This window comes from Pan troglodytes, chromosome 21 (genome assembly GCF_028858775.2).
Source record: "Pan troglodytes isolate AG18354 chromosome 21, NHGRI_mPanTro3-v2.0_pri, whole genome shotgun sequence".
Lineage (NCBI taxonomy): Eukaryota > Metazoa > Chordata > Mammalia > Primates > Hominidae > Pan > Pan troglodytes.
Window position 1 is genome coordinate 52,438,346 of NC_072419.2, and position 15,033 is coordinate 52,453,378.

Sequence of the window (15,033 nt, forward strand, 5' to 3'; positions counted from 1 at the left end):
GGGTTCTTAATTTGGGATCCATGAGTGGGAAGACTGATGGGTTCCAAAGCCAGACAGATAAGGTCCCCCCATCTTGCCCAGTGGTTTCTGACCCCTCTGTCTCCTGCCAATCCTTGCATCCACTCAAGTCCTGGGGTCACCCAGCTTGTTCTTGCTTGGCTCCGCTGGTATTTCAGTGTGGTCTGAGACTCCTGAAGGCTCTGCAGTTGCCGGGAGTGTCCTTATCCCCCATGCAGGGCAGGATCAGGAGCCGACAACTGCAACCTTTTCCCCTCCCCTGGGAGATGTAGGGAAAAGGGGAAGGGCATCTGGAGCAAGGGAGAGAGCTCAGACCTTGGAGGCAGACACACTGGGCTTCTAAGAACCACAAAGATAAGAATAGTAACAAAGCCTAGCATTTATTGAACACCTACTATGTGCCAGGCACTGTCCTAACCACTTGACACATATGAACCCTTTTTAGCCTCACAACTCTTCGAGGTAGGTTCTGTTATTAACCCCATTTGACAGATGAGGAAACTGAGGACCAGAGAAGTGAAGTGACTTGCCCGAGGCCAGGCAGCTGGTCAGTGCCAGAGGCTCTGCCATTCACTGGCCAGGTGCCCTTGGACGGGTCACAGCCACTTCTCTGGGGTCCTTTCCCCTTCTATTCCGTGCAGGACACCACCTCATGGTTTCTCTGACGACTGAGCTGGTCTCTGTACAGTGTCCCAGCACACAGTAGGTGCTTAGTAAATGAACAGCCTTCTTTCCTCTTAACTCTGATGGGGGAAACCTGGGGTGGGGGCATCTCAGCGGCGTGCTCCCTCCAGCATTCTCCCCCAGGCCAGGATTGAGTGACCCGCCCCTTCCCGACTCTGCAACGCCACCCCCATCTCCCATTCTAACCCCAGAGCCACACCGTGCCCGGTCTCGCCTCAGTTTTAATGCCGTTGGTCAGAATCCCGCACCTCTGGGCTCCAAAGCTGCACCCCTAGAGGAGGAGGAGTGGAAGAGTCCGCTCCTAGCAAGTCCCCCCTCCGTCCAGCCGCCAAGGGAGGGTTGGGGGAGGGCAGGAAAGGGGGTCCGCGGGGGAAACGCGTTGTCCTGGGGCCCCGGCGTGTGCTGGGCGGGTGAGCAGCTGCGCCCCGACGGCAGGGCGCGGGGCTAGGAGGCCTGGGCCTCGTCGTCCCCGCGGTGGCCGGCGTAGAGCGCGGCCAGGGGCCGGAAGCGCGGACCCCAGCTGCTGAGATAGGCGAAGTCCTGCTCGGAGCCCGACGAGCCGCTGTGCAGCGAGCTGAGCGAGGCGGCCGGCGAGTCCGCGCCCTCGAAGGCGTAGGTCTGGAAGGCGTCGTAGGGCGGCACCGACAGGTCCCCGTCCGCCAGTGCCACCTTGCGGCTGATGAAGTCCCTGAACACTGAGAAGTCTGGCTCGGGGCTCGGCGGCCCCTGCGGCAGCGAGTGGCGCTCGGAGGGCAGGTGGGCCTGCGGGGGGCTGCCCGCGCCCCCGCCCGAGCCCCCGCCCGCGCTGCCGCCCCCGTCGCCGCCCTTGAGCTCGCCGAAGTCGTAGAGGCTCCGCAGCGCCGACATGTCGTAGGCTTCGGTGTCCTGCTCGCCGCCGCCTTCGTCGTTGTATTTGATGACGTTGTCCCGCATGTCCTCATCCTCGTCCGAGCTCAGGTGGCTCTTGTGGTGGCGCCTGAGGGTGAGGATCAGCAGCACCAGCACTGCGAGGGGGACAGAGGGGGCAACTGAGGGCCAAGCCCCGCCCAGGGCATTAGAAGGACCCTCTACCCCATCTCCTCCCGCCTCCCACCAGCAGAGTGGGCCCAGCTTCAACATTCCCACAGATTTCCTGGATTTCTGTTCAAAAAGCCATTCTTGCAATCAGAACTGAGCTGAGTGTCTGGAGAGGTAGTGAGCCACCCATCTCGGGAGGTATGCAAATCGAGGCTAGATTACTCTGGGGTGGAGGTGGCCAATGGGAGAGCAGTGTTAAAGGTTTTCCTGGGTGTTGAGGCCTGAGGTCTCCCTTCTCAGCCCTATGAAGAGATACACTCTCTGAGGACTCTAGGTGCTGGGGGTGTGTAGCAGGCAGCTGAGAAACAGAAGGAGCTGGAGGAGTGAAAGATGTCCTTCACCCTGACCTCTCTTTCACCCTCACCCTCCTCTGCCACACCAGAAGTCTTGAGCTCCTACTCAATCCTTTGGTTCTCAGGTCAAGGCCTGCAGGAACCCTTCCCTGAGAGCTGCAGGCCAGGTTCCATGCCTTCCCCTGCAAGATTCCCCAGGACGGGGCTCCTTCCTCTATCATACTGGTTCTCAAAGTGCGGCCCCTGGGCAACAGCAGCATCCTCCTGGGAGCTTGTTAGAAATGCAGACCCTTGGATCCTGGCACGGATCTTGTGGCAGTGGAGGGGGATCTGTGTTTTAACAAGACCTGCAGACCTGAAGAGGCAGCTCAAGTTTGAAAGCCACAGCTCTGTCATAGACCAGACCCTGCTGTGTTACCAGGTCTGTCTCCACCCCAAAACACACAGCCTAAGCTAGGACCTGGGAAATGTTCCTCTATCTTGGTGCCTGGCATGCAGTGAGCACTTGAAGCATGCTTGTTGAATGAATGAATGACTAAAGGAAGAGTTGGATGGAGACTTGGGTAAGTGAATGAATGCTTGTCCCCTCTTGGCTTTCTTCACTTGATTTCCAGGACTCCACATTCTCCTCCTCCTCCCACCTCACTGATCACTCATTCTCAATCTTCTAAGCAGGTTTCTCCTCGCCTCTCTTAACTCAGATGTCCTAGGATTCAGACCTCGGTTCTGTATCCATGCTCCCTCTCTTGGAGCTCTCCTTTGGTCTCAACAGCTTTAAAAGTTCCATTTAGAAACTGACAATTCCCATATCTAAGCCTCCAGCCTGGACCTCTCCCCTGAAATCTAGATTGTACATTCAATTTCCTACTCAACATGCCCTCTTGTTGACCAAGCGAATCTCAAACTTAACAGGTTCAAAGGTGAAATACTAATCTTTCCCCCTTCCCCACCCCGAGTCTCCCCCACCTCAGTGTTAGGAACCCCGACTTTTCAATTACTCAGGGCTTCTAAGTCTCTTTTGTTGAGTGCTAAATCTCAGTGTCTAGTACATGGGAGGAACTCACTGGATGGATGTATAGGTAAATGATGATGGGTGGATGGACAGACAGATGGACAGACATGTACGAGGTACTGTGCTGGGCACTGGACTCTTCTTGCTCCTCCAAACAGCTCCAGTGGCCAGAGCTGGCTGTGAGGGCCATGGGGCAGGGCACCTGCTCACCACCTAACAAGGTGGCTTGTGACAGGGAAGAGCACGAGAGCTGGGGACAGGCCCGGAGGGAGGGCACAGGGAAGGAAGGTGTCAGGAGAGAAGTGGGAAAGATGGATGGATGGCTTCTGGAGCCGAGGCTGGGAGCTCTGGAGGGGGATGCCCGCGGGAGCAGATGGTGAGGTTTGCGGGTGGCGGGCGACAGATGTGCCAGGCCTGATCAGCGATTCCACCCGTCACCTTTAGAGCACTGATGTGCACTTTCTTCGTTTGTGGGCAATTAGGCAGAAATTTGTTTGCACTGCCTCGGAAAATGAAACCGCTGTAAAGTGCACCCTCTGGAAAAAGGGTTTCTGAGCCATGGGCTGGGGTGGGGGGAGAAGGGGGGCCTCCCAACTATGAGGAGCCTGCCCAGGGCCTCTGCTGGGACCTGAGGAGGTACAGCCTGGCCACAGGCAGGTCCTCAGAGGGTGGACAGAGGCCGTGCCAGTGCTAGCCAGTGAGGGTGGGGGGAGGCAGCTGACATCTCCCAGGGAGCAGAGCAAGGCTGGAATCTGCACTTGGACCTCCCTTGAGCTCCTCTAGCTTTGGCCTCAGTGCCCTTCTTTACTTGGGTGGTTACAGCTGTGACAGGTGGCATATGGCCACTCAAATCCAGGTTAGCTTCTGAAACTTGACCTCTTCATTGGGGAGACTTTGGGGTGCAAATGGCTGCTAGTGGCCTGGTACCAGTGTAGATTTTGCCCCCCTCCCCCACCACCAATGACTTGAGATTTTGCTCTCAGTTTAGATTCATAGCAGGTGGTGTAGTTAGAGGAGCAGAGGACACAGGGTGAGAAGACCTAATATCAAATCCAAAGATTATCCAGTACCCTTACACCAGCCACCTAACCTCTCTGACCCCCAGTGCTTTCATCTGAAAAATGGGATGATATGCCTGGCCATGTGCTTGTGAGGTTCACAAGAGCCCTTTTTACTAAAAGTCCTACATAGAGACTAAAAAAGGACCATTCACATGAGAAAATTTTTTAAAAATATGCTAGGGTGAGGTTTGGGCTACACGTGTAGGGGGTGGGCCACAGTGAGCTCATCCCTGGAGTTGGTGGCGGGGCCGTTCTGCACTTAGAAGACTCCTCATGGGGGCTGCTTGTTAGAGCTTGGAGATGGTTTGGCCAGCCCATCCTCATGTGGAGAGGGAAGCTGAGGCCCCATGGGGGCTGGTTAGGAAGGAAACCCAGGACTCCAGGATGGGGCCAATCAGGCAGGGCTGGGTGGCTCTCGATGGACTCACCGACCAGGATGAGAACGCAGACCAAGAGGGCGATGAGGGCGCCGGGGCTGAGGGAGGCGGCCATGACAAAGGCCGTGGTGTTGCAGGACTGGATGGCGCCGGAGCTGTCGCAGCCACAGATGCGGATGGTGAGCGTGCCCGTGCTGCTCAGCGTGGGTGGCCCACTGTCTACCACCAGGATGGGCAGGAAGAACACGTCCTGCTCCTGCCGGTTGAAGCCCACGTGCTGCGTGTGCACCGCAGCGGTGTTGTCTGTTCCGGAAGAAGGGGGAGCGGTGTGACTTGGGGCCGGGGGTCAGCATCCTTGTCCTAGCCACCTCCTGATTGCATCGTGAGATTTGCCTCCCTATGCCCCAAACTACAGCCTCCCAATGGACTCATGGGTCTCTTCTCTGATCTCCCAAAATTCTATTACCAGATGCCTCCAAATTCTGCCCCCTGCTGCCCAAAGATTCTGTCCCCCAAAGTCTACCCTCAGCTGCCCAAAATCCTGTCCCCATGTAGCCCACGATTCTGTCCTCAAACCATCCCAAGATTCTGTTTTCAGCTATTCTAAGATTTTGTCCTCAGCTGTGCCAATGTCCCCAGCTATTCCCAGATTCTGTCCCCAGCTAGGCCAAGGTCCCGTCCCTGGTGATGTCTTTTTTTTTTTTTTTTTTGCCATTTGTCTCAACAGCTTGTTTTTGCTCTAGATTCCACCCCAGCTTCCCAGCGTATTCTGGGAAGTCCTATAGGGTCCTTGGGTTGTGGTTTGTTGGGCCCTGACAAGTCCTGGGTCATCAGAAGGGACTGGGAACTCTGGCTGGCATCTGCCTTTGGCTGTGGGATCTTTCTGTCTTTCATACCCCAAGGCCAGTTGAGAGTCCTGGAGCCTGACAAGGAGTCTCTGCCTAAGAGGCTGAGCCTAGAGGGCTTGGGGCGTGGTGAGGGGCCTGATGAGGGGCCCTGGAGCATCGAGGCCTTCTTCTCCACATCTTTCCTTTTCACATAGGCGGCCAGAGAGGACAGTGAACAAACACAAATGGAACTCATGGCACTGGTTCAGCCTGTCACCAGGGAAGCCAGGCAGGACGCAGGGGGATGGTGGCTGGCCTTGGAGCACAGGCTGAGGTGACAGGTGGCACCCCCTTCTCCGCCCTTTCTGCCTCCTTCACACCTGTTCTGTAGGAGTCAGGCTGCCTGACCCTCTGTCATTTTGATGGCCTCTCTCAGTTCTGCACATGCAGGGGTACAAAGTGCCCAGAGCTCCGAAGGCTGCTGCCCCTCCCTTCACAGCCAACTCTGCCAAAGGGGGCCCTGCCTTCCTGCTGGGGGCCTTCAGTCCTCCTTCTCCCCACGGTCTTCAGTCTGCTGTTTCTAATCTGAGAGCCAGATCTGGGAGATCTGTTGGCAGCCTGGGTTCCTTACCCTGCTTCGTGGCCCCAGTTAACCCAGCTCCTTCCCCAGACGCCCCCAATTCAGTGTCCCAGATCTGGCCTTTCTCATCATGGATGCTATGCAGGAAAAGGAGCCCTACGAAGGTCTGACTTGTGGCCTTTGGCACATCTCAGAAGTGGACTGCAGGTCCAGATGCCGCACGACTGGCCGTGAGTTGGAGGCTGCCCACGAGGTGCCGGGAACATGAGGGTTCATTCCATTAGCCTATCTCCTTTTACACACATTTGAGAATTTCCATTAAAATGTTGAAAAATAATGCAAGTCTATCATTTACTAGCTGGGGAAACCCACTGAGCTTCTCTAAGCTTCAGTTTACCCATCTGTAAACTCAGAAAGGGTATCATGCAGGTGTGAGGATTAAATGGTGTAATTCACACATAACCCTTAGAAAAGTTCCCAGCCCATAGAAATGCTCAATAATGCTGATTAATATTTTTTCAGACCCCGCCCCCATCTTCCCTGTGCTGCACCCGCTGCCGGCTCCCTGTCTAGGCCGCCCTGCCTTTCCTCATAAAGTTCCTGCTATCTGGAACACCCTCTTCACCTTCTTGCCTGGGCAAATTCCTCATCCGTCATGCTCCAGCTAAATGTCACCTCCTTTCTTGTGGCCTCCTTTCTCCGCTTCCCTGGGAAGGAAGGATTTATGGCTCCCCCCTCCCTGCTCTGACTACGCAGGTGCCATGCACAGTTCTGTTACAGCACTTGTCACGTTGTGTTAAGTTAGTGTGTGCCTGTTTCTCCACTGCATGGCCGGCCAGGGCTGGCATGGAGCCAGTCTTGAAGAGCAATCCTTGAATGAACCACAGCTTTTGGGAGAACTGGTGGTCTTGGGTCAGCCCCTCAGGTCACTGCTGCCACCCTGTCCCCGGAGCTTACATGGGGTGGTCACACTGGATGGCAGCTCTGGTGGCCACCTCAGCCAAACAGAAGCAATTAAGGCAGAATCTCAGGCCCCTTGGGTTGGAAAGCCTTGTGAACTTGGCAAGGTTGAGTCAAGTTCGACAGTTCAAACTGGCTACATTCAGGCTTGAACTCTAGCTCTCCCGCCAAAGGATGCGTCAACCCCAGCTGGGAAAAATCTGCCTTCTGCAGGGGAAGAAAGGGGGCTGGAGGGCAAGATGGGAGAAAGAGGGAATGGCATGGGATCCATTTGTACTGAATGGATTTTTTTTATGCATCAAGGACTCTCTGCATATTTTAAATACATAGTAATGTTTAATCCTCATAACCTGTTAAGAGTTGTGGCATTATTCCCATTTTGTATATATGGAAATTGTGGCTCAGAGACAAGTGACTTATCTGAATTTTTCCAGTGAAAGCATTCTTCCTTCCTTCCAACCATCCAACAAATCTTTTTTTTTCTTGAGACAAGGTCTCACTCTGTCACCCAGGCTGGAGTGCAGTGGTGTGACCTCAGCTCACTGTGACCTCGGTCTCCCAGGCTCAAGCAATCCTCCCACCTTAGCTTCCTGAGTACCTAGGACTACAGGTGTGCACCACCATGCTCAGCTAATTTTTTTTAATTTTTAAAGTTTGTTTTGTGTGTGTGTGTGTGTGTGTGTGTGTGTGTGCAGATGAGGTCTCATTGTATTGTCTAGGCTGGTCTCGAACTCCTGGGGCTCCTCCTGCCTCAGCCTCCCAAAGTGGTGGCATTACAGGCATAAGCCACCATGACTGGCCTCCATCCAACAAATCTTTATTAACTACTATGTGCTAGGCACCATGCTAGTCGCCATGAGAAAACAATAGAGAGCTACGCCAGCTCGCTGCTGGTCCTGGATCAGAGCTCATATTTTCATGTGAGAAACAATGCTAATCAAATAAACCCATAATTTAGTCTACAATTACAAACCATGGTGAGTGCTGTGAAGGAAGAATATAGGAAGAGCACATAACAGAGCACCTGAGCCAGTCTAGGAGGTCGGGGAGAGCTTCTTGGAAGAAGTGATATGATTCCTGAGCCCGAACAGTGAGTTTAGGGAGAGGGGACAGCGTATGCAAAGGTCCTGAGGTTGGAAGAAGCATAACACACTCAGGGACCCGGGACACTCAGAGGACACTCAGTCCTTTGTGGCTGGAGGAATGAGGGTAATAGCTACAATGAGTCAAGACGAGGCTGGAGGAGGAGGCAGGTGGAAAGTCTGGGAGGCTGTGGTAAGGAATTTGGGTCATTTTCCCTTCCTTCCCTTCCTTCCCTTCCTTCCTTCCCTCCCTCCCTCCCTTCCTTCCTTCTTCCTCCCTCCCTCCTTTCTCTCTTTTCTTTTTCCTTTCCTTTCCCTCTTTCTTTTCTTTCTTTTTTTCTTTCCTTCCTTCCTTCCTTCTTTCTTTCTTTCTTTCTTTCTTTCTTTCTTTCTTTCTTTCTTTCTTTTCTCTCTCTCTCTTTCTCTTTCCTTTCTTTCTTCCTTTCTTCCTTTCACAGAATCTTGCTCTGTCACCCAAATTGGAGTGCAGTGGTGCAATCTTGGCTCACTACAACCTCCGCCTCCTGGGTTCAAGCAATTCTCCTGCCTCAGCCTCCTAAGGAGCTGGGATTACAGGCGTCTGCCACCATGCCTGGCTAATTTTTGTACTTTTTAGTAGAGACGGGGTTTCATGATGTTGGCCAGGCTGGTCTCAAACTCCTGGCCTCAACTGATGTGCCTGCCTCAGCCTCCCAAAGTGCCATGATTACAGGCATGAGCCACCACTACTGGACAGAATTTGGATAATTTTCTTAAAAGCAACAGGAGGCCATTGATTGGTGGGCTTTAAGCAAAGAAGTGACCTAGTGACAAACCCATTCATTCAACAGCAAGTAGGAATTGAGCATCATCTCTCTGTCAGGACTATTCTAGCCCCTGGGGATACTGCAATGGACAGAATGGATGCGGTCCCTGTCCTTGCTGGGCCTGTGTTCTAGTTGAGGCAGCTTATCATCTAAAATGCAGGAGTCGATGTGGAAGAACAGCCAGGAAGCTCTCGTGTGTTTTAGGTGTGAGATAATAGTAGTAGTGGAGGCACAGAGAAGTAGGCAGATTTGAGAAATGAGCGGCTGGCTCCGGCTCAGCTTCAGATTGCCAAGCAAGAAGAGGGATGTTTGTCTCTCAGGGTTGCTGTCTTGGGCCATGGGACCATATGTTCTGGGAACTCTGGTCCCCACCACTCCTCCACCCCATGAAGGGGAATCCCCAGGCATCAACCCTGAATGCATCAAGCTGCCCTCCTGGGCAGCAGCTGGCTTCAGTTGGGGAAGCCTCTGGCCACCCCAGTCCCCTACCCCACCCTTCTAGGTGGGATCTGTGCCCAGCGCTGCATCCATCCATCTGGCCTGACATACATCAGTGTCAATCCCTGGCTGCAAAGGCAATATTTATAAATCACGTTTCCAAACTGGCTACACATTTGTACAAAGAAACAGATGGGTTGGGGTAGCCGTTTGTCACCTAGGATATTTATACAGTGAGGAGGAGGGGGCTTGGCAAGTAGTGGGAAGGGGCTGAGGGACTGGAGGAGGAGGCCTTCCACGGCTGCTGTGACCTCAGCGTGCTGCTGCCACCCTGTCCCCGGAGCTTACACCAGGTGGCACTCTGGATGGCAGCTCTGGTGCCCCTGCCCTCCCCCCCAGCTAAACAAAAGCAATTGAGGCAGAATCTTGGGCCCCTTGGGTTGGAAAGCCTGGTGAACTTGGCAGAGTTGAGCCAAGGCTAGCTGTGTTTCCTGTGACCTGCTCAGGATACTATTGGACTAATGAATAGGCAGGGCCGTACTGGTTGTTAAAATATTGAAATACTTCCAAAAAAGGCTTAAATAGCTGTTGACACTAAGCCCCCCAAATCTCTCCCTGCTGCCTCAGCCTTTTCCCCAGGCAGCCTCCCAACTTTGACACAATCAAGCCACGAAGGAGTTAATGCCTGGTGTAGTAAAGTTTCCAGGGTCCTGCTCCAGGTTTTGGTCAGCGTCCTTTCTGATTGGCCATCTGAGCTGCACTGGTTGTTAAATCTGTTTATTATTTTTCATTATTTATTTTAAATTATTGATTGACTGAGACAAGGTCTCACTCTGTCTCCCAGGCTGGAGTACAGTGGTGCGATCATGGCTCAATGGAGCCTCAAACTCCTAGGCTCAAGTGATTCTCCTGCCTCAGCCTCCTGAGTAGCTGGGACTACAGGTGTGCACCACCATGCCCAGCTAATTATTATTATTATTTTTAAAGAGATGGGTTTTCACTGTGTTGTCCAGGCTATTCTCAAACTCCTTGCCTCAAGGGATCCTCCTGCCTTGTGCTGGAGTTATAAGCATGAGCCTTACATATTTTTAACAGGACTCCCAGGGGTACAGATGGGTCTGGCTTCAGAGGCCACTAAGGCCTCCGCATTGGGTGTGAGTGTGTAAAGGCCTTGAGAAGGATCCCAGACCTGTTCCAAGGCCAGAAGGAACCCACATGATCTGGCCCCCTCGCTGACCACATCTCCTCCCAGTCCTGTCTCTTACTCACTCTAATCACACAGGTCTCCTCCATTGCTAATCCACCCCAGTCCTGCTCACCACAGGGCCTTTGCACTTGCTATTTCTTCCACTGGGGTGGTCGTTTTCTCTCATATCCTTTAGGTCCCTTCTCACTATGGATACCCTTGGAGAGTCCTTCCCAGGCCACCCTATTTAAGAAGATAGCTTCTCCTCTTACCCTGCTTTCTCTCTCTCTCTTTTTTTTTTTTAGATGGAGTTTCGCTCTTGTTGCCCAGGCTGGAGGGCAATGGTGAGATCTCACCTCACTGCAACCTCCGCCTCCTGGGTTCAAGCAATTCTCCTGCCTCAGCCTCTGGAGTAGGTGGGATTACAGGCATGCGCCACCATGCTGGACTAATTTTTGTATTTTTAGTAGAGACTGAGTTTCACTATGTTGGCCAGGCTGGTCTCGAACTTCTGACCTCAAGTAATCCGCCCACTTCAGCCTCCCAAAGTGTTGAGATTACAGGGCTGAGCCACTGTGCCCTGCTTTACTTTTCACTGTTTCATTGAACACATTTTATCAAACACCTACGATATGCCAAGCACTGCTCCAGGCACCTAGGGTTGAACAAAGTCAAGTCCAGACCCTTGTGGAGATTGCATTATTCCTCCACCCCAGCCACTTATCATCCCCAACATACTTTTTTATTTGTGTCATTTCTGTCCAACCTCACTAGAATATAAACTAGGTTTTGTTGTGTTTGCTGTTGCATTTCCAGGACCCGGAGCAGACCCCGACACAGAGGCTTTGTGTCTCAATAAACACTCACTAAATAATTGCTGGATGTAGGAATTGACAGTTCTAGGTATTAATACTATATCTTGGTGGCCCTTATCTTACTGGGGCTACCTAGCCACCCGAGGCAGTAGGTGTTACTCCCATTTTAGATGATGAAACTGAGGCTTAGAGAGGATCAGGCGCCCCAGCACTTTGGTAGGCCGAGGCGGGCAGATCACCTGAGGTCAGGAGTTCGAGACCAGCCTGGCCAACATGGCGAAACCTCGTCTCTACTAAAAATACAAAAATTAGCCTGGCGTGGTAGTGTGTGCCTGTAACCCCAGCTACTCTGAAGGCTGAGGCAGGAGAATCTCTTGACCCTGGGAGGCAGAGGTTGCAGTGAGCTGAGATCGCACCACTGCACTCCAGCCTGGGCAACAGAATGAGATGCTGTCTCAAACAAACAAACAAACAACAAAAAACCCCACACGCATACACACACACACACACACACACACAAACAAAAACAACAACAAACACAAAAAAACCAGAGAGGAACAGGAGCTTGCCACGGTGGTATAGAGCACCCTTCGCTGAGCCTGGTCCCTTATTTCCAGTCTGGTGACTGCCCCCTTCCCTCAGTCTATTCCTTAAAGGTTCAAACATCAACATCATGAGAAACTTGTGAGAGCCAGAGGGGAGGAATCTCACAGTGGACTCAGGCAGGGCAGGGCAGTTTGCTTTCCAGGTGGTGTGCTGAGGCAGGAAGCACACTGGACTTGGGATGGGGGTGGGTTGAATCCTACCCACACCACCGACTCCCTATATGACCCTGGGCAGGGCTGTTTCTCTCTTAGAGTCTCAGTTTCATCACCTGTAAAATGGGGAGAGGAGTCAGAAAACTACCTCACAGGATGGCTGTGAGGTTGCAGAAAGAAATGTGAGTGGGCCTGGCGTGGTGTCTCATGCCTATAATCTCAGCTCTTTGGGAGGCTGAGGCAGGAGGATTGTTTGAGCCCAGGAGCTCGATACCAGCCTGGGCAACACAGCAAGACCCCATTTCTACAAAAAATAAAACAATTAGCCAGATGTGATGGTGTGCATCTGTAGTGCCAGCTACTCAGGAGGCTGACGCAGGACTGCTTGAGCCTAGGAGATCAAGGCTGTAGTGAGCTATGATTGCACCACTGCACTGCTGCCTGGGTGACAGAGCAAGACCTTGTTTCAAGAACAATTCCAAAAACCAAAAAAGGAATGTGAGTGGAATAAAGCAGTTTTTAAACTGCAGAGTGGGCTGGGCACAGTGGCTCACGCCTGTAATCCCAGCACTTTGGGAGGCCGAGGCAGGCCGATAGCTTGAGCTTGGGAGTTCAAGACTAGTCTGGGCAATACGGCAAAAATCCCGTCTCTGCAAAAAATACGAAAAGTAGCTGGGCATGGTGGCACACATCTATGCTCCGAGCTACTTGGGAGGCTGAGGTAGGAGGATTGCTTGTGTCTGGGAGGTGGAGGTTGCAACGAGCCACTGCACTCCAGCCTGGCCGACAGAGCGAGACCCTGTCTCAAAAAAAAAAAAAAAAAAAAAAAATCAAATAAAAAGCCAGAAACCTGCAGGGTGGGGAGTGTGTGCACGTGGCTTACTTCAGTCTCCACTCAGAACGGGGGCTCTTTCCACCCTGGACTCTGGCACAATCATTCCTCATTTATTCCCTGTCTATATCTTCCCATCTGCCATTTCTTATCCTTGGGACGCCCTCCTCCACTCCACCAACCCACACCCTGCTTGTGTTTGGCCAGTGGGCTGGGTAACAGCTCCAGCTTGGCCCAGACTTTCCATGTGATCTTAGATCCAACATAGGCCCTGTGGGCGCCTCCGTCCCTCTGTCTATAATATGGGAACAGGGCAGGGAGACTGTGCCCCTCCCTTCTTGCATCCTAGGGTTTGGAGGCTCACCTTGGATGTCAAGCAGAGAGAAATGAGGGTTGCTGGGAGCTTCAGGCACCAGGCGGAAATAGAAGCGGTGCCCGCCTTGGGGCTCGTCTCTGTCCACCACGCTGATGGTCTGGATGAGCTGAAGGGTGAGGAGGGGATAGAGGGCTAGTGGTGAGGCTGAGACCACTCTGGGTCGAGGTAGAGGGTGCTGCTGGCCAGTCCTGGAAGCAACGCCCAGTCCCCACCCCCTCAGGGGTACCTGGCCTGGCTTGGCATCCTCGCATACAGCTGCCTCGTAGGGTGTGGCCAGTTCTGGGGGATTGTCGTTCACATCCAGGATTCGGATCCTTAGGGATGCCCGGGATAGCTGGGCATGATTGTCTGTAATGAGAGCACAGGAGCAAGGGGAGAGGCATCAAGTGTGAGATCTAGATAGCCTCCTCTCTACTATGAGGACAATAGTAGGCAGTGGGGTCATGCTGAGAAATTTGTGGGTTAACCAAGCTGGTACAAGGACCAGAACTGGGAACATTTGGGCATAAGTTAAGTAATCATCGCTGTAATCACCACCACCATTACCATCAACCTTGGCACCATTGGCATTATCACTACAACGCTTGCCACCACAATCACCAGTAGCACCCACTGCCATCACCAACACCATCACCACTGTCAGCATCAACACCACCATCACCATCCCATCTCCACCATGGCCACCTTTGCCATCACTACCACTATTACTATTACCACTGTCATCATTAAGCCATTACCAATACCACTATTTGCATTATCATCAGTGCGTCTATCAACATAACTATGAGTACCACCATCACGATCCTTACACTGTTACCATCACCACTGCCATCACCACCATCACCATCAGGTCATCACCATCACTACCATCACCATTAGAATTAGCACCACCACCACCAGAACCACATCCTCTAGTACTACACCCATCATCTCTACCATAAATAATACTAAAGCCATCACCATCACTACCCTCACCACCACCACCACCAACCCCATCACCATCACCAATATCACCAATACCACCACCATCTCTTCCATAGTCACAACAACCACAATCACCAGCCCACCTATTACTACTATTACCCCCATCATAATCACCAATATTACCATCACATCCCTGGCCCCCAACAACACTGTCATCACCACTGCCATCCCCACCCCCTCACCACAGAGCACACAGCATGCACGTGGAGCATCTACATTCATTATTTTAAGTATCCTTGCAGAAATCCTGTGGTTTGGTACAATTTCTATCCCCATATTGCAAAGGAGAAACTAAAACGTGGGATGCTTTCTAGACATGGGTTGGGGCAACTAAACTCCAAGACTTCTGCTTTCTCAAGACCTGATCCTAAAAGGGCCAGACAAGTCCAAGGAGGTAGATCTTCGCCAGCAAAACCATGATGTCCCCACCTCTCCAAGTTGGGACGTCTTCAAGATCATGGTCCCTGTCTTATTTATCTCTGGGCTACCAGCATTGTGGGATATGGTACAGGTAAATTCTAATATATTAATATTTGCTGAATGAATGAATGAAGCCTGGAAAAATTGAGACTGCAGGAGGCTTGAATTCCAGGCGTGGCTGTGTCCCTGACCCAGTGTTTGGTCTTGGGTAAGACCCTGCCTTCTCTGATGTCAGTTTCCACACCTGGAAAATGAACAGAGCATAGTGATTATGAGCAGTGCTGGGTAGTTCTGATTCCAGCTCTGCTGTTTTATGTCTGTATAATCCAAGCCAGGTCATTTGACCTCCCTGTGCCTCAATTTTCTCACCTGCGAAATCGGTCTAATATTGACCCAATTATGCCTAGCGTTCCATTATTGGAACGCTAAGCATGTGAGAGTTATTTA

The 15,033-nt window shown here is 52.3% G+C and overlaps 1 protein-coding gene across 2 annotated transcripts in view; it reads right to left on the reverse strand.

Moving 5' to 3' along the window:
* Positions 1-379: 379 nt before the first annotated feature.
* CDH22 (cadherin 22) overlaps positions 380-15,033 on the reverse strand; it is a 134,615-nt gene continuing 119,961 nt past the window's right edge. For both annotated transcript variants that reach the window (XM_016938033.3, XM_054674990.2), the window contains 4 exons: positions 13,409-13,530; positions 13,171-13,288; positions 4,574-4,825; positions 380-1,706 (listed from right to left, as the gene is read on the reverse strand). In XM_016938033.3, coding sequence (XP_016793522.1) covers positions 1,147-1,706; positions 4,574-4,825; positions 13,171-13,288; positions 13,409-13,530 — 1,052 coding nt within the window. In that variant the 3' untranslated portion in view covers positions 380-1,146. The remainder of the gene's footprint in view (positions 1,707-4,573; positions 4,826-13,170; positions 13,289-13,408; positions 13,531-15,033) is intronic.